The 26,374-nt window shown below is 48.8% G+C and overlaps 1 protein-coding gene across 6 annotated transcripts in view; it reads right to left on the bottom strand.

Moving 5' to 3' along the window:
• Positions 1–26,374, bottom strand: part of ST3GAL3 (ST3 beta-galactoside alpha-2,3-sialyltransferase 3) — a 1,285,176-nt gene that overhangs the window by 929,148 nt on the left and 329,654 nt on the right. For all 6 annotated transcript variants that reach the window (XM_078661151.1, XM_078661230.1, XM_078660924.1 and 3 more), the window contains one exon: positions 1,714–1,858. In XM_078661151.1, the coding sequence (XP_078517277.1) occupies positions 1,714–1,828 (115 nt within the window). In that variant the 5' untranslated portion in view covers positions 1,829–1,858. The remainder of the gene's footprint in view (positions 1–1,713; positions 1,859–26,374) is intronic.

Raw genomic sequence — 26,374 nt, 5'->3', positions numbered from 1 at the left:
CACGCACCGGGGAGGAGCATGGACACACGCATCGGGGAGGAGCATGGACACACGCACCGGGGAGGAGCCTGGACACACGCACCTGGGAGGAGCATGGACACACGCACTGGGGAGGAGCATGGACACACGCACCCGGGAGGAGCATGGACACACGCACCGGGGAGGAGCATGGACACACGCACCGGGGAGGAGCCTGGACACATGCACCAGAGGAGTACTTAGACACAAGAGCTGCAGGGGGCGGGGGGGTCACTTGGACACATGCACTGGGGAAGGTCCTTGGACACATGCACTGGAGAAGGTGCTTGGACACATGATTGGACACATGCAGTGGGGGAATGCTTGGACACATCCACCGGGGGTGGGTTTGGGGCACTTGGACACATGCACGGTTGTTGACGAGGATGCTGACCCATGGATTTCCGGCTTCAGGCCTGAAGCCGCCATAAGGCCAGCGGAGAGGCATGCATGATTTGCGATATTAACAAAATGTGTAACTAAAACTTATTCTACCGTGCAGTGAGTAGGTGGGTAGGTAAAACTAGTAGTGTGAAGACGGAGGATGAAAGATCAGTGGCCCATATTTGTCTTTGGCCCTAATTTGCACAATTACTGCTGAGCTGTTTACAATCCACCTATCGCAGGTGATGTATAGACAAATAGTGTACAATAAGCATTTAGTAAAAACAATCACTGCATGCAGGTAATACTGTCCGAGGTCAAGGATGGGCCTTTATTACACCACGAGTGAGTGGCCAATCCGACGGAACTGCCTAAAAGATAAAAGCACCTCTCCATTGAAGCTTAACTGAGTGAGGGCGGAGTGGCTGACACGTGCCATGCTGGATCTATCCCTAAAATGGGGCCAACACTGCAGCACGAAAGGCCTAGCAGTGAGTGCATGGGACAGTGAGTTCCTAGAGTAGTGAATACCCAGAGGCAGAGGGGCACAGAAGCAGTGAGAGCATGGGGCAGTGAGCGCATGGGGCGGTGAGCGCATGGGGCGGTGAGCGCATGGGGCAGTGAGTTCCTACAGCAGTGAATATCCAGAGGCAGAGGGGCACAGAAGCAGTGAGAGCATGGGGCAGTGAGAGCATGGGGCAGTGAGCGCATGGGGCAGTGAGCGCATGGGGAAATGAGTTCATACAGCGGTGAATATCCAGAGGCAGAGGGGCACAGAAGCAGTGAGAGCATGGGGCAGTGAGATCATGGGGCAGTGAGCGCATGGGGCAGTGAGCGCATGGGGCAGTGAGCGCATGGGGCAGTGAGTTCCTACAGCAGTGAATATCCAGAGGCAGAGGGGCACAGAAGCAGTGAGAGCATGGGGCAGTGAGCGCATGGGGCAGTGAGCGCATGGGGAAATGAGTTCATACAGCGGTGAATATCCAGAGGCAGAGGTGCACAGAAGCAGTGAGAGCATGCGGCAGTGAGCGCATGGGTCAGTGAGTGCATGGGACAGTGAGCGCATGGGCAGTGAGTTCCTACAGCAGTGAGTGCCCACGGACAGGATGTTCACAGAAGCAGTGAGCGCATGGAGCAGTGAGTGCATGGGGCAGTGAGTTCCTATAGCAGTGATCATCCTCTGGGTGCAGCGCTCACAGAGTCCCCGTGGGCAGAGCAGGGACAGGCCGGCGCTGAGGATACCTGTGTAGGGCAGAGGCTCCACGGAGGGCAGTGAGGGCAGTGGCGCCGCACAGAGCAGAATGTACTCACTCGTGTCTTCCCACCGCAGCAGGTGCAGCTTCCAGGCGGAGTAGTAGAGGAAGCCGAGCACCAGGAACAGGCAGAGGGCAAGCAGCAGGTTCCTCATGAACACCAGGATGCCCATCTTCACTGCATGCCAGCCGGGCTACATGACCTGCGGGCGAGAGGAGAGGAGGTGAGTGGCGGCCGAGAGGGCCTCGCAGCGCTAGAAGAGACAGCAGTATGTCTACAACCCCGAGAGGGACTTACTGCCCCACAGAGACCCCCATACCAAGAGACGTCCTCTAGTGGTACGAGGGACCCCCATACCAAGAGACGTCCACTAGTGGTACGAGGGACCCCCATACCAAGAGACGTCCTCTAGTGGTACGAGGGACCCCCATACCAAGAGACGTCCACTAGTGGTACGAGGGACCCCCATACCAAGAGACGTCCACTAGTGGTACGAGGGACCCCCATACCAAGAGATGTACTCTAGTGGATCGAGAGACCCCCATACCAAGAGACGTGCTCTAGCGGTTCGAGAGACCCTCATACAAAGAGACGTACTCTAGCGGTTCGAGAGACCCCCATACCAAGAGACGTGCTCTAGTGGTTTGAGAGACCCCATACCAAGAGACGTCCTCTAGTGGTACGAGGGACCCCCATACCAAGAGACGTCCACTAGTGGTACGAGGGACCCCCATACCAAGAGACGTCCACTAGTGGTACGAGGGACCCCCATACCAAGAGACGTCCACTAGTGGTACGAGGGACCCCCATACCAAGAGACGTCCTCTAGTGGTACGAGGGACCCCCATACCAAGAGACGTCCACTAGTGGTAAGAGGGACCCCCATACCAAGAGACGTCCACTAGTGGTACGAGGGACCCCCATACCAAGAGACGTCCTCTAGTGGTACGAGGGACCCCATACCAGGAGACGTCCACTAGTGGTACGAGGGACCCCCATACCAAGAGACGTCCACTAGTGGTACGAGGGACCCCCATACCAAGAGACGTCCACTAGTGGTACGAGGGACCCCCATACCAAGAGACGTCCACTAGTGGTACGAGGGACCCCCATACCAAGAGACGTCCACTAGTGGTACGAGGGACCCCCATACCAAGAGACGTCCTCTAGTGGTACGAGGGACCCCCATACCAAGAGACGTCCTCTAGTGGTACAAGGGACCCCCATACCAAGAGACATACTCTAGTGGTGATGCTGCTTACTGCCCCGGAGAGACCCCCATACCAAGAGACATGCTCTAGTGGTGATGCCACTTACTGCCTCGGAGAGACCCCCATACCAAGAGACATGCTCTAGTGGTTCAGCTGCTTACTGCCTCGGAGAGACCCCCATACCAAGAGACATGCTCTAGTGGTGATGCTGCTTACTGCCCTAGAGAGACCCCCATACCAAGAGACATGCTCTAGTGGTGATGCCGCTTACTGCCCCGGAGAGACCCCCATACCAAGAGACATGCTCTAGTGGTGATGCTGCTTACTGCCTCGGAGAGACCCCCATACCAAGAGACATACTCTAGTGGTTCAGCTGCTTACTGCCCTAGAGAGACCCCCATACCAAGAGACATGCTCTAGTGGTTCAGCTGCTTACTGCCTCGGAGAGACCCCCATACCAAGAGACATGCTCTAGTGGTGATGCTGCTTACTGCCCCGGAGAGACCCCCATACCAAGAGACATACTCTAGTGGTGATGCCGCTTACTGCCCTAGAGAGACCCCCATACCAAGAGACATACTCTAGTGGTGATGCCGCTTACTGCCCTAGAGAGACCCCCATACCAAGAGACATGCTCTAGTGGTGATGCCGCTTACTGCCCTAGAGAGACCCCCATACCAAGAGACATACTCTAGTGGTGATGCCGCTTACTGCCCTAGAGAGACCCCCATACCAAGAGACATACTCTAGTGGTGATGCTGCTTACTGCCTCGGAGAGACCCCCATACCAAGAGACATACTCTAGTGGTTCAGCTGCTTACTACCTCGGAGAGACCCCCATACCAAGAGACATACTCTAGTGGTGATGCCGCTTACTGCCTCGGAGAGACCCCCATACCAAGAGACATGCTCTAGTGGTGATGTTGCTTACTGCCCTAGAGAGACCCCCATACCAAGAGACATACTCTAGTGGTTCAGCTGCTTACTGCCTCGGAGAGACCCCCATACCAAGAGACATACTCTAGTGGTGATGCTGCTTACTGCCTCGGAGAGACCCCCATACCAAGAGACATACTCTAGTGGTTCAGCTGCTTACTGCCCCGGAGAGACCCCCATACCAAGAGACATACTCTAGTGGTGATGCCGCTTACTGCCTCGGAGAGACCCCCATACCAAGAGACATACTCTAGTGGTGATGCCGCTTACTGCCCTAGAGAGACCCCCATACCAAGAGACATGCTCTAGTGGTGATGCTGCTTACTGCCTCGGAGAGACCCCCATACCAAGAGACATACTCTAGTGGTTCAGCTGCTTACTGCCTCGGAGAGACCCCCATACCAAGAGACATACTCTAGTGGTGATGCCGCTTACTGCCTCGGAGAGACCCCCATACCAAGAGACATGCTCTAGTGGTGATGCTGCTTACTGCCCTAGAGAGACCCCCATACCAAGAGACATACTCTAGTGGTTCAGCTGCTTACTGCCTCGGAGAGACCCCCATACCAAGAGACATGCTCTAGTGGTGATGCTCCTTACTGCCTCGGAGAGACCCCCATACCAAGAGACATACTCTAGTGGTGATGCTGCTTACTGCCCCGGAGAGACCCCCATACCAAGAGACATGCTCTAGTGGTGATGCTGCTTACTGCCTCGGAGAGACCCCCATACCAAGAGACATGCTCTAGTGGTGATGCTGCTTACTGCCCTAGAGAGACCCCCATACCAAGAGACATGCTCTAGTGGTGATGCTGCTTACTGCCCCGGAGAGACCCCCATACCAAGAGACATGCTCTAGTGGTGATGCTGCTTACTGCCTCGGAGAGACCCCCATACCAAGAGATATACTCTAGTGGTTCAGCTGCTTACTGCCCTAGAGAGACCCCCATACCAAGAGACATACTCTAGTGGTGATGCCGCTTACTGCCTCGGAGAGACCCCCATACCAAGAGACATGCTCTAGTGGTGATGCTGCTTACTGCCCCGGAGAGACCCCCATACCAAGAGACATACTCTAGTGGTGATGCTGCTTACTGCCTCGGAGAGACCCCCATACCAAGAGACATACTCTAGTGGTTCAGCTGCTTACTGCCCCGGAGAGACCCCCATACCAAGAGACATGCTCTAGTGGTGATGCTGCTTACTGCCCCGGAGAGACCCCCATACCAAGAGACATACTCTAGTGGTTCAGCTGCTTACTGCCTCGGAGAGACCCCCATACCAAGAGACATACTCTAGTGGTGATGCCGCTTACTGCCCTAGAGAGACCCCCATACCAAGAGACATGCTCTAGTGGTGATGCTGCTTACTGCCTCGGAGAGACCCCCATACCAAGAGACATGCTCTAGTGGTGATGCTGCTTACTGCCCCGGAGAGACCCCCATACCAAGAGACATGCTCTAGTGGTGATGCTGCTTACTGCCCCGGAGAGACCCCCATACCAAGAGACATGCTCTAGTGGTGATGCTGCTTACTGCCCCGGAGAGACCCCCATACCAAGAGACATGCTCTAGTGGTGATGCCGCTTACTGCCCCGGAGAGACCCCCATACCAAGAGACATGCTCTAGTGGTGATGCTGCTTACTGCCCCAGAGAAACCCCCATACCAAGAGACATGCTCTAGTGGTGATGCTGCTTACTGCCCTAGAGAGACCCCCATTCCAAGAGATGTACTCTAGCGGTTCGAGAGACCCCCATATCAAGAGATGTACTCTAGCGGTTCAAGAGACCCCCATATCAAGAGATGTACTCTAGCGGTTCGAGAGACCCCCATACCAAGAGATGTACTCTAGTGGTTCGAGAGACCCTCATACAAAGAGACGTACTCTAGCGGTTCGAGAGACCCCCATACCAAGAGACGTGCTCTAGCGGTTCGAGAGACCCCCATACCAAGAGACATACTCTAGTGGTGATGCCGCTTACTGCCTCGGAGAGACCCCCATACCAAGAGACATACTCTAGTGGTGATGCCGCTTACTGCCCTAGAGAGACCCCCATACCAAGAGACATGCTCTAGTGGTGATGCTGCTTACTGCCTCGGAGAGACCCCCATACCAAGAGACATACTCTAGTGGTTCAGCTGCTTACTGCCTCGGAGAGACCCCCATACCAAGAGACATACTCTAGTGGTGATGCCGCTTACTGCCTCGGAGAGACCCCCATACCAAGAGACATGCTCTAATGGTGATGCTGCTTACTGCCCTAGAGAGACCCCCATACCAAGAGACATACTCTAGTGGTTCAGCTGCTTACTGCCTCGGAGAGACCCCCATACCAAGAGACATGCTCTAGTGGTGATGCTGCTTACTGCCTCGGAGAGACCCCCATACCAAGAGACATACTCTAGTGGTGATGCTGCTTACTGCCCCGGAGAGACCCCCATACCAAGAGACATGCTCTAGTGGTGATGCTGCTTACTGCCTCGGAGAGACCCCCATACCAAGAGACATACTCTAGTGGTGATGCTGCTTACTGCCCTAGAGAGACACCCATACCAAGAGACATGCTCTAGTGGTGATGCTGCTTACTGCCCCGGAGAGACCCCCATACCAAGAGACATGCTCTAGTGGTGATGCTGCTTACTGCCTCGGAGAGACCCCCATACCAAGAGATATACTCTAGTGGTTCAGCTGCTTACTGCCCTAGAGAGACCCCCATACCAAGAGACATACTCTAGTGGTGATGCCGCTTACTGCCTCGGAGAGACCCCCATACCAAGAGACATGCTCTAGTGGTGATGCTGCTTACTGCCCCGGAGAGACCCCCATACCAAGAGACATACTCTAGTGGTGATGCTGCTTACTGCCTCGGAGAGACCCCCATACCAAGAGACATACTCTAGTGGTTCAGCTGCTTACTGCCCCGGAGAGACCCCCATACCAAGAGACATGCTCTAGTGGTGATGCTGCTTACTGCCCCGGAGAGACCCCCATACCAAGAGACATACTCTAGTGGTGATGCTGCTTACTGCCCCGGAGAGACCCCCATACCAAGAGACATACTCTAGTGGTTCAGCTGCTTACTGCCTCGGAGAGACCCCCATACCAAGAGACATACTCTAGTGGTGATGCCGCTTACTGCCCTAGAGAGACCCCCATACCAAGAGACATGCTCTAGTGGTGATGCTGCTTACTGCCTCGGAGAGACCCCCATACCAAGAGACATGCTCTAGTGGTGATGCTGCTTACTGCCCCGGAGAGACCCCCATACCAAGAGACATGCTCTAGTGGTGATGCTGCTTACTGCCCCGGAGAGACCCCCATACCAAGAGACATGCTCTAGTGGTTCAGCTGCTTACTGCCCCGGAGAGACCCCCATACCAAGAGACATGCTCTAGTGGTGATGTTGCTTACTGCCTCGGAGAGACCCCCATACCAAGAGACATACTCTAGTGGTTCAGCTGCTTACTGCCCCGGAGAGACCCCCATACCAAGAGACATGCTCTAGTGGTGATGCTGCTTACTGCCCCGGAGAGACCCCCATACCAAGAGACATGCTCTAGTGGTGATGCCGCTTACTGCCCCGGAGAGACCCCCATACCAAGAGACATGCTCTAGTGGTGATGCCGCTTACTGCCCTAGAGAGACCCCCATACCAAGAGACATACTCTAGTGGTGATGCTGCTTACTGCCCCAGAGAAACCCCCATACCAAGAGACATGCTCTAGTGGTGATGCTGCTTACTGCCCTAGAGAGACCCCCATACCAAGAGATGTACTCTAGCGGTTCGAGAGACCCCCATATCAAGAGATGTACTCTAGCGGTTCAAGAGACCCCCATATCAAGAGATGTACTCTAGCGGTTCGAGAGACCCCCATACCAAGAGATGTACTCTAGTGGTTCGAGAGACCCTCATACAAAGAGACGTACTCTAGCGGTTCGAGAGACCCCCATACCAAGAGACGTGCTCTAGCGGTTCGAGAGACCCCCATACCAAGAGATGTACTCTAGTGGTTCGAGAGACCCTCATACAAAGAGACGTACTCTAGCGGTTCGAGAGACCCCCATACCAAGAGACGTGCTCTAGCGGTTCGAGAGACCCCCATACCAAGAGATGTACTCTAGTGGTTTGAGAGACCCCCCATATCAAGAGATGTACTCTAGCGGTTCGAGAGACCCCCATACCAAGAGATGTACTCTAGTGGTTCGAGAGACCCCCATATCAAGAGATGTACTCTAGTGGTTTGAGAGACCCCCCATATCAAGAGATGTACTCTAGCGGTTCGAGAGACCCCCATACCAAGAGATGTACTCTAGCGGTTCAAGAGACCCCCATATCAAGAGATGTACTCTAGCGGTTCAAGAGACCCCCATATCAAGAGATGTACTCTAGCGGTTCGAGAGACCCCCATACCAAGAGACGTGCTCTAGTGGTTCGAGAGACCCTCATACAAAGAGACGTACTCTAGCGGTTCGAGAGACCCCCATACCAAGAGACGTGCTCTAGCGGTTCGAGAGACCCCCATACCAAGAGATGTACTCTAGTGGTTTGAGAGACCCCCATACCAAGAGATGTACTCTAGTGGATCGAGAGACCCCCATACCAAGAGACGTGCTCTAGCGGTTCGAGAGACCCTCATACAAAGAGACGTACTCTAGCGGTTCGAGAGACCCCCATACCAAGAGACGTGCTCTAGTGGTTTGAGAGACCCCATACCAAGAGACGTGCTCTAGTGGTTTGAGAGACCCCATACCAAGAGACGTGCTCTAGTGGTTCGAGAGACCCCCATACCAAGAGACGTACTCTAGTGGTTCGAGAGACCAGCATACCAAGAGATGTACTCTAGTGGTTCGAGAGACCCCCATACAAAGAGACGTACTCTAGCGGTTCGGGAGACCCCCATACCAAGAGATGTACTCTAGTGGTTTGAGAGACCCCCATACCATGAGATGTACTCTAGTGGTTTGAGAGACCCCCCATACCAAGAGATGTACTCTAGCGGTTCGGGAGACCCCCATACCAAGAGATGTACTCTAGTGGTTTGAGAGACCCCCATACCAAGAGATGTACTCTAGTGGATCGAGAGACCCCCATACCAAGAGACGTACTCTAGCGGTTCGAGAGACCCCCATACCATGAGATGTACTCTAGTGGTTTGAGAGACCCCCCATACCAAGAGATGTACTCTAGCGGTTCGGGAGACCCCCATACCAAGAGATGTACTCTAGTGGTTTGAGAGACCCCCATACCATGAGATGTACTCTAGCGGTTCGAGAGACCCCCATACCAAGAGACGTACTCTAGTGGTTCGAGAGACCCCCATACCAAGAGACGTACTCTAGCGGTTCGAGAGACCCCCCATACCAAGAGATGTACTCTAGTGGTTTGAGAGACCCCCTATACCAAGAGATGTACTCTAGCGGTTCGGGAGACCCCCATACCATGAGATGTACTCTAGTGGTTTGAGAGACCCCCATACCATGAGATGTACTCTAGCGGTTCGAGAGACCCCCATACCATGAGATGTACTCTAGTGGTTTGAGAGACCCCCCATACCATGAGATGTACTCTAGTGGTTTGAGAGACCCCCCATACCAAGAGATGTACTCTAGCGGTTCGGGAGACCCCCATACCAAGAGATGTACTCTAGTGGTTCGAGAGACCCCCATACCAAGAGATGTACTCTAGTGGTTCGAGAGACCCCCATACCAAGAGATGTACTCTAGCGGTTCGAGAGACCAGCATACCAAGAGATGTACTCTAGTGGATCGAGAGATCCCCATACCAAGAGACGTGCTCTAGTGGTTCGAGAGACCCCTATACCAAGAGATGTACTCTAGTGGTTTGAGAGACCCCCATACCAAGAGATGTACTCTAGTGGATCGAGAGACCCCCATACCAAGAGACGTGCTCTAGCGGTTCGAGAGACCCCCATACCAAGAGATGTACTCTAGTGGTTCGAGAGACCCTCATACAAAGAGACGTACTCTAGCGGTTCGAGAGACCCCCATACCAAGAGACGTGCTCTAGCGGTTCGAGAGACCCCCATACCAAGAGATGTACTCTAGTGGTTCGAGAGACCCCCATACCAAGAGACGTGCTCTATTGGTTCGAGAGACCCCCATACCAAGAGATGTACTCTAGTGGTTCGAGAGACCCCCATACCAAGAGACGTGCTCTATTGGTTCGAGAGACCCCCATACCAAGAGATGTACTCTAGTGGTTCGAGAGACCGCCCATACCAAGAGACGTACTCTAGTGGTTCGAGAGACCCCCATACCAAGAGACGTGCTCTAGTGGTTCGAGAGACCAGCATACCAAGAGATGTACTCTAGTGGTTCGAGAGACCCCCATACCAAGAGATGTACTCTAGCGGTTCGAGAGACCAGCATACCAAGAGATGTACTCTAGTGGATCGAGAGATCCCCATACCAAGAGACGTGCTCTAGTGGTTCGAGAGACCCCTATACCAAGAGATGTGCTCTAGTGGTCCGAGAGACCCCCAGGCACTGCCCAGGGGAGGGCTTGAGTCACTCCCAGAATGCCATTCACAGGAAGCAAACATATTTCAATTTTAAAATGTGTACTTTCAGGTAAAGAGCATGCAGGGGTGGAGGTCTGATGTTACCCCCATGGGCCCACCCCTCATTCGCAGCCATTCAAAGGGGGTGCACAGGGTTACAGCCTTACAGGTATGAGCGAGGCAGGAGTCTGTGCGACCTCTTGTAAACAGGTGTATTACAATTGGGGTATTACAAGCATCTGTAGCAGCCCAAACTGAGGCCAGGTGAACAAGCATTTGCAATGCAATAGGTCTCGCATTTGCGAGAGTTGGAGCTATTGGCATTGTAAATGACAATGCCTTTTATTATTTTTTTATTTTAAAACTGTAAGTGGTGCATAAACACGCACTTTGAACGTATAGTCCTTGCTTAGGAGAAGCAAGGCTGGCAGTAAAAGAGACTGCCAGCTTTACTTCTCATAAGCATGGACTATAAGTAGAAAGTGCTTGTTTACGCACAGCTTGCAGGTTTTCAAACGCATAAAAAAAGGCATTGTCATTTACAATGCCAATAGCTCAAACTTTTGCAAATGCGCGAACTATTCCATTGCAAATGCTTGTTAGATCTGGCCTCGATCAGAGTTATCAGCCCTCAATTCTCATTCTTTTTTTATCTAAATAAAATTTCAATTTAGAGAAAATTCTGACCTTTTATGCAAATTACGAGTCCTAAAGAGCAGGTTATGAAGGTGAACAATAAGTGGAATTGCCAAAACTATTCTAAAAAGTGTTTTATGGAAGTTATTAAATAAAACATAAAAAGAAATGTATAAAGGAATGAAACAAAAGCGTTCAAGTTATTTTTGTGTATTTTTATGATTACTGAAGTATTATTTTTCCGCCCCTATGGATTGCTCGTTATGATGCTGTGAAAGATTTGATTCAATAAATAAATAGAAAAAAGAAAATTATAAAGCTGGAAAAATATATTGTATAGATTACTATTACAAAGCATGATGTGGCCTGACATAATATAGCAGAACCTCCACCCTTGCTCTGTGTGATAACTTCAACGTGTGCGTCGTGAAGAGTTGTGTGAAAACTGCCCATAATGCAGAAAATGAATTCAAACGCCTTGCCCATTGGCTAACGGATTCATTGGACTTGAGCAGTGTATATTCATGCCAGCAGTTCATCTCGGTGCATGACGACACGCACTTCCTGTCCCCCCACAGCCATAAGACACAGCCATCCATTTTAAAAGCCACGTCTCTGGTTACACAAGGGAAGGAAGGCACGCTTCTAAATTTAGTAAGGGATTTCAAAAGAGGGATTTTTTTTTTTCTATCAGCCCTTCTCAGTTTTTTTGATGAGAAACCACATACACCAACCAGCAAGCACGCGCTCTGCACGTACGAGGTACCTGGGTGAACAGGAAGTACACGGAGGGCTATTGTTATGCATCCTTCAAAGAATGCTGGCCGTGTTTAGACTACCTCGCAGGGGCTTAATTAACCATGTTAGCTTTCTGTCTCAACGCTTTGCCTTTCCCGCTCCGTGCTCAGTGTTTACAGGGCAGTGGAATGGTTCATCGCTGGGTTGGGGTGCCCTCGGAAAAGCTATCGCTGAAGGCTCTAGATCTCAGAATGGACCACCAAAACCATGAAATACACGACAAACTATTTTTAAAAAAAAGCAGCTCCACATCCGGCCTGGGAGGAGACCTGGGAGGGCGAGGGCTGCTCACGCATGCGTGGTACCTGCAACTTTCGTGTGTCCTGCGGCTCGTGCCCAGTGGCGGCGCGTGCAGACTTCAGAAGCCGCCGGAGTTTAATGACTGCAGCGGGGCTAGTGCGGCCCAGGGAGGGGGCCATCGAAGCACCCAAGGCAAAAACAAAAAGTACAGGAAGTCCGGCGGGAGCCCACCCCGCCTTCGTGAATGCTGCATGGTGCGGCCAAACCAAGATTTCAGGCGAGGCTCCTGTGAGCAAAACGGAGGCCAGCGTGTTGCCGCAGAGTCCCCACAAGAGCAGGTAAGTGGGGCATGCTGTACCAGCAAATGGAGCGTGCGTGGACATAAAAAAAAATGAAAGGGCATGAGGCTGCTGAGGACGGAAGGAAGACAGCAGAGGTGCACATCGCGTGTCTTTACGGGTGCGTTTACGACCGATATTTTGCCCTGCGCGTGCCCATCTCCTGTCTCCCTTCCGAGGAAAGTCAGTGACAATAGACCTCGCTGGCGAAAGCACTTTCGCGCTGCATCGCCAGGCGAGACCTAAAAAGGTGTCTGGGCGAAAACACGACTGGATTGCTACCTGTTCTTAGTACATCACCCACTGTCACCGAAGTAGTAACCTCAGACACCCCACACTGTGATCCTACGCAAATCACTACCTCCCTGTGTCTCGGATCACATTTTCTGCCAAGGTGGGCTAACAGACTTCACAACAAGGTATAAATGTAAATACGCAAGTATGTGGGCATTAACAGTGCGAAGAATATCGTTTTTTGTATAAAAATAAACAAACGTAAACAAAGGGTCCTGTTGTAAACACCTTGATAGGAAACTCTTAAAGGGGTGGCAACAAAAGTAAACTGGTTTCTGTGAGCAGCGAGAAAGTCTCTCAATGGCCAAGTCCCTTATAAATAGGGCTCCCGGATTTATGGCGTATATATATATATATATATATATATATATATATAGATAGATAGATAGATAGATAGATAGATAGATAGATAGATAGATAGATATATATATAAACTCCACCTCCGCACATAGACGTCAGTATATTTCTCATATCATACCGCGCCTTCAGACGCAGAGCCTTCAATAATTACACTGCACCCGTATGTAGATCTCTAATTGGAATCTTTTTAATATGGACTAATAAAGTCCATTGCACAAAAAGGGGAGGCGGATGAGTTGCTGAGGAATCCGTAGTTGGATTCAACATCCACCAGATAGAACATTACTGAAGGCAAGTAACTTATGATGGATACTTCGCAACGTAGATTCCTCACCTTTAAACTAGATACCAAAGTGGTACCTCACATGGTGGTGGGTTTGTGGAATGGCTCAGAAAAAACCTGCAATATAAAAAGGGCAAAATGCCCCTCCTACCGGACATGGCTATCCAAGCAATGGTGGCTTATAAACGTATGGTCTGGCAACCACATACCAGTTTGGCAGAAGTCCAAGACAGGGGAGAGGAGTTGGCCTAGCGGCTAGGGCGGTTGACCTCGAATCTAAATAGGGCTCCCGGATTTATGGCGCGCATATGCATATATATATATATATATATATATATATATATATACATATACATATATATATATATTTTCCGTCCATATTCATCCATAATTCGTTTTTTGGCCCTCTTATTGGTGTTTATCCATAGTTCTTTTGTGTTTTGAGAATAAATGGACGTGTAAAATGTGCTATTTCTACGGTATTTAACTCTTAGACGTGCACCCAGCCATGGATGCTGTCACGTTTTAGCATATTAAGCACTACATTACACTCACAGGTACATATCAGAACTCTACTACAAATATAAGTGAAAATATGCGTCTATTTAAGGACATCTCACCATTCATTTCACACGTTTTTTCACTCTCCATGTTGTCTATCTGCTCAGCTGTTGCCTGGAATTCATGAAAAATAACACTGAGAGGCTCATAAGAAGCCCCATTTTCAGTATTTTTCCACCTTTAAAAATAAATACAGACAGGGAACACAATGTTTTCTGTCTGTATTTATCGGTAAAAATGGGATCCCAGCAGCCTTACTAATAAAGCAGTGTACATGGTAATTACACTACGTGTCGGAAGGGTAACCCTCTGCTCGTGAAGGCCCCCTGCGCGCACCCGTGATAACAAACACTGTATTACACTATGTGTCAGAAGGGTCTCTTAGCAGGTGTTGTGGACCCCAAAAATCACCGTGCACATCATAAAACACCTTATATTAATACCCCCTGACCAACCGCCCTGTAGCAAGGCAGCTAAGGGCTGAAGAACAAATAGCTGGAACCCGCGTGACACTCGCACAGACTGTCCAGACAGGTCCAACACAGCGCTCTCAACCAATCGTAGACCTCCCAGTCACATGACGGATGACTGTAACGAGGTCCATCTAGGAAGAGCCTGACCAGCAGAGCGCTCTCAACCAATCGTAGACCTCCCAGTCACATGACGGATGACTGTAACGCGGTCCATCTAGGAAGAGCCTGACCAGCAGAGCGCTCGCAACCAATCGTAGACCTCCCAGTCACATGACGGATGACTGTAACGCGCTCCATCTAGGAAGTGCCTGATTAGCAGAGCGCTCTCAACCAATCGTAGACCTCCCAGTCACATGACGGATGACGGTAACGCGGTCCATCAAGGAAGAGCCAGACCAGCAGAGCGCTCTCAACCAATCATAGACATTGCATAGCCTCACGAAGGGTGATGTCATGCAGTCTATCCAGGCAGGTCCCAACCAGCACAGAGCTCTCAACCAATCTTACATATCCCATAGTCACATGAAGGATGAGTGTCACACAGACCATCCAGGTAGGTCCCAACCAATGCGGCACCCTCAACCAATCTTAGACCTCCCACAGTCACATGACGGATGACTATAACAGACCATCCAGATAGGTCCCGACCAGCAGAGCGCTCTTAACCGATCTTAGATATCGCATAGTCACATGATGGACAATTTCACACCGCTAAGCCCTGTGCACGCAAGACAAGGTAAAAACACCTCGTCACTCCCACAGAACACCATGACATAGGATCACAACAAATATAACACTGACAACCAAGCGCTACTCCAAGGTGTAGCCTGCAACACACACACAACAATAGTGAGAGAAATTTATATATATATATATTACCTACTGGCGGTCGCCAGTAGGTATATATAGTTAGGATTTTTTCTCTATGGGATTTTTGAAAATTCTATGTCTAATAACTTTGGCGTTTGTGGACGGAATTGGCTGAAATTTTCAGGAAAATGGAACATTTTGTTTCTGAGCAGCCCCTGAAAATTTGGGGGGGGTTTGTCAAGGGGGGGCCGAGAAAAAAGGGGGGTCCCAAAACGCGTTTTTCCCATGTTAATTTCCATAGGGCGGTTGGCCTCACTTTTAGCCCGAACGGCTGAATGGATTTGCATGAAACTTGGCTAAATTGTAGGGACTGTTAGCCCGATGTGCCTTTGCTAGGTCTCAATATATGTGCTCCAGTGGATTTTGATAAATTAACGTTCAAAAAAATATATATATCTGTAACAGCGCTCCGGGTAGCGCTCCGGTTCGCGTACTTGACGCGTAACGGAACTTCGCGAAGCGAAGCTGATTGGCTCTCCGGTGTCTGTCATCATTCTAAACAGTCCAGAGCGGCCGCCATCTTGTCTCTCGGTAGGATCGAGAGACAAGAGGAGGCCAAAACAAAGGGGGAAATGACCATAATGGGGCATAGTAGATCCTCCCTGACCCCCTAGGTTTGATGTGGAGGCTTTAAAAGGGCCCCGCGGGGAAAAATAACAAACAAACAAAAAAAAAAAAACAAAAAAAAAAACATTTTTTTTGCGTGGGGAGCGCCCGGTATGCTTTTGTGCAATGGGCGGTGGTAATCTAAATGATGAGGGGGGGTGGGGGTTTTCAGCGTTCAAAGCACATCAGCGTGCATAAACACAAAAATGTTTTTATCTACCACGTACTTGACTTATCTCTCTGAGATGCATTCCCTTGTGTTTCGGCAATGGTAGTCTGTTCATTACATAGATCGCCCGAGGGCGGTAGTACAGACTGCGCGTAGGAAAGGGTCAAAAGCCAGGGGTATAGGAGTATGTAACAAGCGAGCCATTTAATTGAAAAAACTAAACGTGACAAACGGTTGCAGGATCAGTGAAGGTTGATTTTATAATTGAAAGTATAACAGGATAAGTTACAATAAAATCGTCCATACGCACACCATGGGCGAGTATCATGGGTAACATTACTTCGAAGCTTTATTAATACAATAATCAATAATGAAAAATCGACATCAATAGGGTTGTCCGTATGCCCAGTCAGTACCCTTCCCCGCCCGCCATGTGCACAAAGACCGTATACATCCCCCATAACGTCAAGGCTAAGTAACTAGAACGTCGTAAGGAGTTGCAAGTCGCTCCCATACTGGCGCTATTTTGGTCGAGGCCAGGCAGGTCCAGAGTATAGTTCAATGTCTCCAATAAGTAGCGGCAGGACCAGAATCCCTTTCGGCAGTGCCGCAAGAGCGGGCGCAACTCAGCTGGCCGAGTGAAGCGCTGGGGTGCAGCTGAGGAACCTCCACCTGGGGAGGTGGGGGAGGCTCGTTCGCGCCGGAATGAAATGCTTTGCATTTGTAGACTTCAGTTCGGTGAAGACCCAGCAGAATGTTATAAGTAAATGTCATGGCACGAAGTTCAGTGGGCGGTCTGTCATTGTGAAAGCCTCAATTAAGTTGAATGGCTGCAAGAGCCCCGATTAAACCAGCAGCCCTGTTAATATGCCGATCTTGGAAAAAGTTCCTCTGTTGGATTGTAATGGCTGCAGTGATGGTCTTGGGAAACTGCTTCGGAAAACTCTAAAGGCCACGAAAGCTTGCTATGCTGTTTCTTTGGAAATGCGGTGCTGGGTGATGGAAGTTATTGAAGAGTTGGCAGTGGTGTTTTTTGTAGATTTTGGACGCTCTGCCACAGTCCTGGCTTTACGAGCACTAGAAAACAAGTTAATTCGAACTTTCAATAGTACAGTAATCAATAATACATCAGAACTTAATATCAATAGGGATGTCCAAATGTTCAATCAGTACCCGTCCCCGCCCGCCATGTGCTCCAAAACTGCATACATATCTCGTGATATCAAGGCTGAGCAACCAGTACACATCAAGGAGTTGCGAGTCTCATTTATACCGGCGCCATTTTGGGCGAGGCCGGGCAGGTCCAGAATATAGTCAAAATGTCTCCACCAACCAGCGGTCGGAACAGAACCCCTTTCAGCAGTCCAAAAAGTTCCGTAAAATGACAACAGAAGGGACAGGCAACAAGAACCATCAGTCAAAGAGGGGAGGGCAAGTTCTTCCCTACCGGGTCACGTTGGGGCTCCACCGGAAGTGATCGAATTGGTAGTCTACAGTGTTTCTGGATGTTTCAGACTGAAGCTGGCGTCAGCATGAGAGCACCACCATCCCGTGGCTACGTCGTGGCTATTCCGCGAGCAATCATGGCAGTCGCTCCCCACCGGAAGCCTGCGGGAGTCGGGGGCCCCGGTGACTCTTGTAGAATCTTCAAGGCTGAGGGGACGCTTTCGGGAATGGGGCCCATGCCCTAGCAGTCAAGCGTCCAAGTTCCAGGGTTGCCCAGAGCCATCCTTGCAGGCCAGGCCCAAGTCTGTGGAGCCCTCCGCCATTTCGTGAGCTCCGTGGCAGCCGCCTGTCGCTGTACCGCAAGAGTGGGTGCAATTCAGCCGGATGGTGGGTGAGACGCTGTAGCCGCAAGAGCAGGCGAAACTCAACCGGCCGAGTGAGGCACTGTGCCGCAAGAGCGGGTGAGACTCAGCTGGCCAAGCGAGGCACTGTGCCGCAGGAGCGGGCGCAACTCAGCTGGCCGAGTGAAGCGCTGGGGTGCAGCTGAGGAACCTCCACCTGGGGAGGTGGGGGAGGCTCGTTCGCACCGCCTCTCCCTCCCAGTGCATCCCACGCCGTCTCCTGGCGCAGGTATATGTGATGGTCGGACCAGGCAATAAGAGGGGGGGGTCATCAGCAAGGCATTCACCCCCCTCCACCCATGGCTCGCTGGATGCCACCTCAGGGTGGACGAATGGGAAGGCCAGTACAACAACATCGTGGCCGTGGTGCTTCCGGGCCATCCACCCAACGTCCTCTTCGGCCGATGCCAGACAACTTGTCGGACATCACCTCTAGATGTACTGGGGACGAGCCTTGGCGCGTGGTGTCGCCCCCGGGCTATGCATTTGGATCGATGTTGCAGCAGGCTGCCATGTAAATAGTTATTTAATAAAATGTTTTACCGTGTTACTTTGCTGGTGTGTTGTATATATTTATAATATTTGCATAGGGTTTGTCGTTATTTTGGGCGGGGTGGGCGGCGGAGCCGAGCTAACTTCTCTTATTTAGTCAGCACATAAATTGACTTACTGGTGCGCATTATTTTGGGTGTACATTTGGGATATCGGTTGGGGTCGGGTTCGTCGTACTGAAATAACCCTTCAAGTTTCTGGTGTAGGCTACTCTCCCATTCACTAGCTCCAGAGAGAGTCGTTCCTAAGTAAGGAAAGTGCTATATTCTTTTTCGTCCTTCACATGCGGATACCATGTTCGGGCTTATTTTTCTCATTCCATTAACCGTTCGATCAACGCCTCAGTCATACAAAAAGCATTCTTTTATTGACCCAGTCGTGCGCCACACATACGCATTCAAACCGTACAAATCAGGGCCCATGCGCACATTCATACCATGCAATCTTTCACGCTCCCAGAGATAGCTCCTACATATAATGTACCGTCTCACAGAGCTAGCCTATTTTTCCTCGCGTGGAACACGGTGTGGTTTAGGTCTTCTCCATACTTCAGCTGAAATTCCAATGTAACCTGCAGAAAAAGAAAAGAGGGGGGGCAGCGTTCAAAGCACATCAGCGTGCATAAACACGAAAATGTTTTTATCTACCACGTACTTGACTTATCTCTCTGAGATGCATTCCCTTGTGTCTCGGCAATGGTAGTCTGTTCATTACATAGATCGCCCGAGGGCGGTAGTACAGACCGCGCGTAGGAAAGGGTCAAAAGCCAGGGGTATAGGAGTATGTAACAAGCGAGCCATTTAATTGAAAAAAATAAACGTGACAAACGGTTGCAGGATCAGTGAAGGTTGATTTTATAATTGAAAGTATAACAGGATCAGTTACAATAAAATCATCCATACGCACACCATGGGCGAGTATCATGGGTAACATTACTTCAAAGCTTTAATAATACAATAATCAATAATGAAAAACCGACATCAATAGGGTTGTCCGTATGCCCAGTCAGTACCCTTCCCCGCCCGCCATGTGCACAAAGACCGCATACATCCCCCATAACGTCAAGGCTAAGTAACTAGAACGTCATAAGGAGTTGCAAGTCGCTCCCATACTGGCGCCATTTTGGTCGAGGCCAGGCAGGTCGTTTCAAGTGGTGTGGGACTTGCCTGGCTTGGGGAATCTTTCAAGTGATGTGACTGAGGAGCAAATTGTGGACCTCTTTAAAGACTTCAACTCACTACATGTCAAGAAATGTCAAAGCGGAATGAAATGCTTTGCATTTGTAGACTTCAGTTCGGCGAAGACCCAGCAGAATGTTATAAGTAAATGTCATGGCACGAAGTTCAGTGGGCGGTCTGTCATTGTGAAAGCCTCAATTAAGTTGAATGGCTGCAAGAGCCCCGATTACACCAGCAGCCCTGTTAATATGCCGATCTTGGAAAAAGTTCCTCTGTTGGATTGTAATGGCTGCAGTGATGGTCTTGGAAAACTGCTTCGGAAAACTCTAAAGGCCACGAAAGCTTGCTATGCTGTTTCTTTGGAAATGCGGTGCTGGGTGATGGAAGTTATTGAAGAGTTGGCAGTGGTGTTTTTTGTAGATTTTGGACGCTCTGCCACAGTCCTGGCTTTACGAGCACTAGAAAACAAGTTAATTCGAACTTTCAATAGTACAGTAATCAATAATACATCAGAACTTAATATCAATAGGGATGTCCAAATGTTCAATCAGTACCCGTCCCCGCCCGCCATGTGCTCCAAAACTGCATACATATCTCGTGATATCAAGGCTGAGCAACCAGTACACATCAAGGAGTTGCGAGTCTCATTTATACCGGCGCCATTTTGGGCGAGGCCGGGCAGGTCCAGAATATAGTCAAAATGTCTCCACCAACCAGTGGTCGGACCAGAACCCCTTTCAGCAGTCCAAAAAGTTCCGTAAAATGACAACAGAAGGGACAGGCAACAAGAACCATCAGTCAAAGAGGGGAGGGCAAGTTCTTCCCTACCGGGTCACGTTGGGGCTCCACCGGAACTGATCGAATTGGTAGTCTACAGTGTTTCTGGATGTTTCAGACTGAAGCTGGCGTCAGCATGAGAGCACCACCATCCCGTGGCTACGTCGTGGCTATTCCTCGAGCAATCATGGCAGTCGCTCCCCACCGGAAGCCTGCGGGAGTCGGGGGCCCCGGTGACTCTTGTAGAATCTTCAAGGCTGAGGGGACGCTTTCGGGAATGGGGCCCATGCCCTAGCAGTCAAGCGTCTGAGTTCCAGGGTTGCCCAGAGCCATCCTTGCAGGCCAGGCCCAAGTCTGGGGAGCCGTCCGCAATTTCGTGAGCTCCGTGGCAGCCGCCTGTCGCTGTACCGCAAGAGTGGGTGCAATTCAGCCGGATGGCGGGTGAGACGCTGTAGCCGCAAGAGCAGGCGAAACTCAACCGGCCGAGTGAGGCACTGTGCCGCAAGAGCGGGCGCAACTCAGCTGGCCGAGCGAGGCACTGTGCCGCAAGAGCGGGCGCAACTCAGCTGGCCGAGCGAGGCACTGTGCCGCAAGAGCGGGCGCAACTCAGCTGGCCGAGTGAAGCGCTGGGGTGCAGCTGAGGAACCTCCACCTGGGGAGGTGGGGGAGGCTCGTTCGTGCCGCCTCTCCCTCCCAGTGCACCCCACGCCGTCTCCTGGCGCAGGTATATGTGATGGTCGGACCAGGCAATAAGAGGGGGGGGTCATCAGCAAGGCATTCACCCCCCCCCCCACCCGTGGCTCGCTGGATGCCACCTCAGGGTGGTCGAATGGGAAGGCCAGTACAACAACATCGTGGCCGTGGTGCTTCCGGGCCATCCACCCAACGACCTTTTCGGCCGATGGCTGCCAGCAAGGCCCCGCCCTATACGTGCCGGGGGCCTCGTCTTCCGGATGGGCGTAGCCGCGGACCTACTGCACTTCCGGACGACCCTGGGTTTGAGCTGGCCGGATCAGGCAACAAGAAGGTGGTGGTGGTGGTGGTGGGGATGCACCAGCTGAAGCTACAACACTTGCCATTGCTCAGTGATGAAAAAAGGTCTTCCTCTCACAGAGATGAAAGTCCGAGTGAGAAAACAAGGAGGGGTTTTCATCATTTGGGAAAAAAAATAGTTCTAAACCAATGAAAAGTGTTATTTCTAGGTCACATGACCTAGCCTTACATCATTAGGAACCCAAAAGTGAAATGAACCAATGAAAAGTTTTATTAACAAGTCACATGACCTGTTATGCTTACGTTACGCGCTCCGCGCCGCGCCCCGCATCGCTTCCGGGAAGCTGCGCTTCGCGCCTCGCTTCGCGCACCGGAGCACTTCCGGGTGCGCTAACGCGGCGCGTCATATGACGCATTACGCGACAACGCGATACGTCGCAGTTACGCGACGCGTCACGATGTTGTTTTCTAACGCGGCAGTTGCGCAAACAGAACGTTTATCGGTTCGCGGAACGAGTCGCGGCACCAAATTGAGCTAACGGGAAGCTATCCGGTTCGCGGATCGGGAGCGAAACAAAAAAAAATAATAAAAAAAAAAATACATAAAAAAATTGTATTAAAAACATATAAAATATATTTTACGATTAAAAGAAGAATACATTTTATAGCTTTTGATATTTGCTATTAAAAAACCATTGAAATTCACTGAAAAAAACATAGGTTATAGACCATATATAGTTAGGAATTAGCATTTACAAAACCTTGAAAATTCACTGAAAAAACCATAGGTTATAGACCATATATAGTTAGTAATTAGCATTTACAAAACCTTATTTTACTCACACAAAACCATTGAAATTCCATATATAGTTAGGTGCACTAACTATATATCGCGCACCCGCAATCCACTGCTGATGATGTCACATATTACATAATTCATGACATGGTCAGTGACATCACTGATGACATCACTGATGACATCTCAAATGACATTACTGATGACATCACTGATTACATCTCATTTGACATCAATGACTACATCACTGAGGATATCATTCATGTGACAATACAATGCATCTCCTCACACTTTAATATAACCTCTGTTACACCTAGTGTTAAATACAGAGTATAATTTTTGAAACCATTGACACACCAATACTAGTTACTACATACGCACTCACTGATTCCTACGTCTACACACACATTCACTCATTCACCCATACAATCATTCATACATACAATCACTCATCTTTACAACACTATCATATGCACTCATACACCTATACAGACACTCACACTCTGCCACTCATCCATGGAGTTACTCACACACCTAGTCAGTCCTGTAAAGAATCAATCACACTTCCATTTTCTATTTTTTCCATTTTCCATTTAAACATAGAGTACCTTACATTTTCAAACATATACTAACACATACTTACTCTCTTATACAATCATTGATACAAGTACACATTGATCTGCACAGTCACACATCTCCCAGCCAGCCACACACACACTCAGTCTCCCATACAAATACTTGGACAATCAATCAATAACCCATATAGTTACTCATATAGCTACTGATCAACACATGCAGCAGTTTACAGAACAACAGACATAATGATGCACAAATTAAGACAGTTTAGTCACTAACCCATGCACTCAGTGAGACACATTTAATCACTCACTCATACAGTTAGTCACGCACCTACTAAATCCTTCATCCAGACACTTATACATCTACTCATTCTTCAATATGTATTGATGTCAAATGAGATGTCATCAGTGATGTCATTTGAGATGTCATCAGTGATGTCATCAGTGATGTCACTGACCATGTCATGAATGATGTAATATGTGACAACATCAGCAGTGGATTGCGGGTGCGCGATATATAGTTAGTGCAACTAACTATATATGGAATTTCAATGGTTTTGTGTGAGTAAAATAAGGTTTTGTAAATGCTAATTCCTAACTATATATGGTCTATAACCTATGGTTTTTTCAGTGAATATATTACCTACTGGCGGTCGCCAGTAGGTATATATAGTTAGGATTTTTTTTCTATGGGATTTTTGAAAATTCTATATCTAATAACTTTGGCGTTTGTGGACGGAATTGGCTGAAATTTTCAGGAAAATGGCACATTTTGTTTCTGAGCAGCCCTTGAAAATTTGGGGGGGGTTCGTCAAGGGGGGGCCGAGAAAAAAGGGGGGTCCCAAAACGTGTTTTTAACATTGAGTTTTCCATAGGGCGGTTGGCCTCACTTTTAGCCCGAACGGCTGAATGGATTTGCACGAAACTTGGCAAAATTGTAGGGACTGGTAGCCCGATGTGCCTTTTGTAGGTCTCAATATATGTGCTCCAGTGGATTTTGAGAAATTAACGTTTAAAAAAAGATATATATCTGTAACAGCGGACCGGGCAGCGCTCCAGTACGCGTACTTTTCGCGCAACGGAGCTTTGTGAAGCGAAGCTGATTGGTTCTCCGGCGTCTGTAAACATTCCAAACAGTCCGTAGCGGCCGCCATCTTGTCTCTCGGTAGGATCGAGAGACAAGAGGAGGCCAAAGCGAAGGGGCAAATGACCATAAGGGGGAATAGTAGATCCTCGCTGACCCCCTACGTTTGATGTGGAGGTTTTAAAAGGGCCCCGCGGGGCAAAAAAAAAGAAATAATAATAATAATCGAACGGCTGAATGGATTTGCACGAAACTTGGCAAAATATTAGGGACTGGTAGCCCGATGTGCCTTTGCTAGGTCTCAATATATGTGCTCCAGTGGATTTTGAGAAATTAACGTTCAAAAAAAGATATATATCTGTAACAGCGCTCCGCTTCGCGTACTTTTCGCGTTACGGAGCTTTGCGAAGCTGATTGGTTCTCCGGCGTCTGTCAACATTCCAAACAGTCCGTAGCGGCCGCCATCTTGTCTCTCGGTAGGATCGAGAGACAAGAGGAGGCCAAAGCGAAGGGGGAAATGACCATAAGGGGGCATAGTAGATCCTTCCTGACCTCTTAGGTTTGATGTACCATTTTGCCAAGTTTGGTGTAATTCCGTTCAGCCATTCAGGCTGTAGACGTATGTAAATGTCCTATGGAAAATTGCATGGGGAAAACACATTTGAAAGTGTTGAAATTTAGAACCAATTAAAATGTTAGTTTGGTTTTGTATTTGTGTGTGATGAAAGTTAATTGGTTATGTATATATGTCAAATGAGAGGAAACCACAGCCATTTTGTGATACTACTGTCTGAGGTACATTTGTGAGGAATTTTTGGTGGTGAATTTCTGGTGTTTGATTTACACAGTACTAACACTTCTCCTACTTTTAAAAAGGTGAGTTGTTAATTTGTAAGGGGAACTATGTTGTACACTTGAAGATAATTTGAAAAATGTTTTCTGTTATTTATTTGCAGTCCTTCTGTTATACTAAATACTTGATAAAGTTAGTTTTATATTATGTATTACTAAAAACGATAAATGAAAGTGATTATTTTTTTCTGCAATTTACAGCAAGCAATTTCAAAATAAAATGGCTCACAATGAAGAGACCGTGGCAATTTCTTTTGAATTGTCCACTATATTGATTGAAATTGAGAGCACCAATAATGAAATATTGTCACAAGGAGGAGATGACTTGTATGATTCCATTAGATTGATTGAAATGGACAGCACCAATAATGAAATATTGTCACAAGGAGGAGATGACTTGAATGATTCCACTACATTGATTAAAATTGAGAGCACCAATAATGAAATATTGTCACGAGGAGATGACTTGAATGATTCCACTACATTGATTGAAATTGACAGCACCAATAATGAAATATTGTCACAAGGAGGAGATGACTTGAATGATTTTTTTGATCAATCTGTTGATGGCGAATTTATCGAATGTTTGGAGACCATAGAGTTAGAAGAATCATCATTGCAGACTTTTCATGAGGAAATTGCTGATGAGGACATGTTACTAGTTCTTTCAAATTTAGAAAATTCTGAAGAATAAATTTATATTTAGAAATCAAAAATTGTTTGAGACATTATTCATTTTTATTTTTAATTTATGAGGTTGTAGCGAAGTGATTGTAGTATAAAATGAGACTTATAGTATAGAGTGCAACATTTTTATGTTACATGGTAAGTTTACTCATATTTACTTCCCTTCTGCCACTATATTATCTCCAATGTGTATTTGACATCTCTTCTTCATCTCCGGCCTCCTTTCTCTCACTGTGTGTCTCCGATGCATCTTATCGCTGCTATTTTGTGTAATTACAGAAGAGAGTAAAATAAAATAGTTCGGAACGTAAAAAGGGGGCAAAGTAGAGTACTCCTCACCCCCTAGGCCTTTTTAGGCGGTCCCAAAAGGATCAGTTTCTGCTTTCCTGAGAGATTATGGTATGAGTTCCATATACCACAATAACTTGCATTACAACATGCAAGATATCTATCTCCTATTACCAACTTTTGGAGATATTCGCGCTAAGCGCGAATATCTCCAAAAAGTAACACCTGCCCTGAGCAGTTCTTAGCCATGTTATCCAATGGGAGGTGGATAACATGGCTAAGAGCATTAGCTCGGTAATGCATGAATATCGCTGAGTCTTTAGCGATATTCATGCATTGCGGCCGTTTATTATCGCATTTGCGATAAACCTTGATAGTAGCAAGGTTTATCTTCGATAATTTCTGACGATGCTTAGCGGTAAAAAATTCGTTGGTAAGCATCGTTAGCGATAAATATCGCTTAACTTTGGTAATATGCCCCAACGTCTGTTAACGTTCGATTCGAAGGAAATGAGGAAGTGTTGAAAAACATTGTCTGCGCCATCTTGCCTTTTTTGAAATGCCACACTTTTGTCGTGCACGGCAGCCATTTTAGATGCCTTGACCAGACCCACTCTCTGCACGCTGTCGATTCGTAGCATGGCTCCTCACCCTCGCAAGCATCTTCCCCAGGCACTGGTCACCCCCGCTCTCTGTCTTATGCATGGGCAATAAACCTCCCCCCATCTGCGCTGCTCTTCCCTGAGAATCACACTCTGTGCCCGCCCGACACCTCCCTTTCGCCCTAT

Source organism: Lissotriton helveticus, chromosome 1_1 (genome assembly GCF_964261635.1).
Source record: "Lissotriton helveticus chromosome 1_1, aLisHel1.1, whole genome shotgun sequence".
NCBI classification, from domain to species: Eukaryota; Metazoa; Chordata; class Amphibia; order Caudata; family Salamandridae; genus Lissotriton; species Lissotriton helveticus.
The sequence above is the reverse complement of the archived record's forward strand: the minus strand, read 5'-3'. Positions and strand labels throughout refer to the sequence as shown.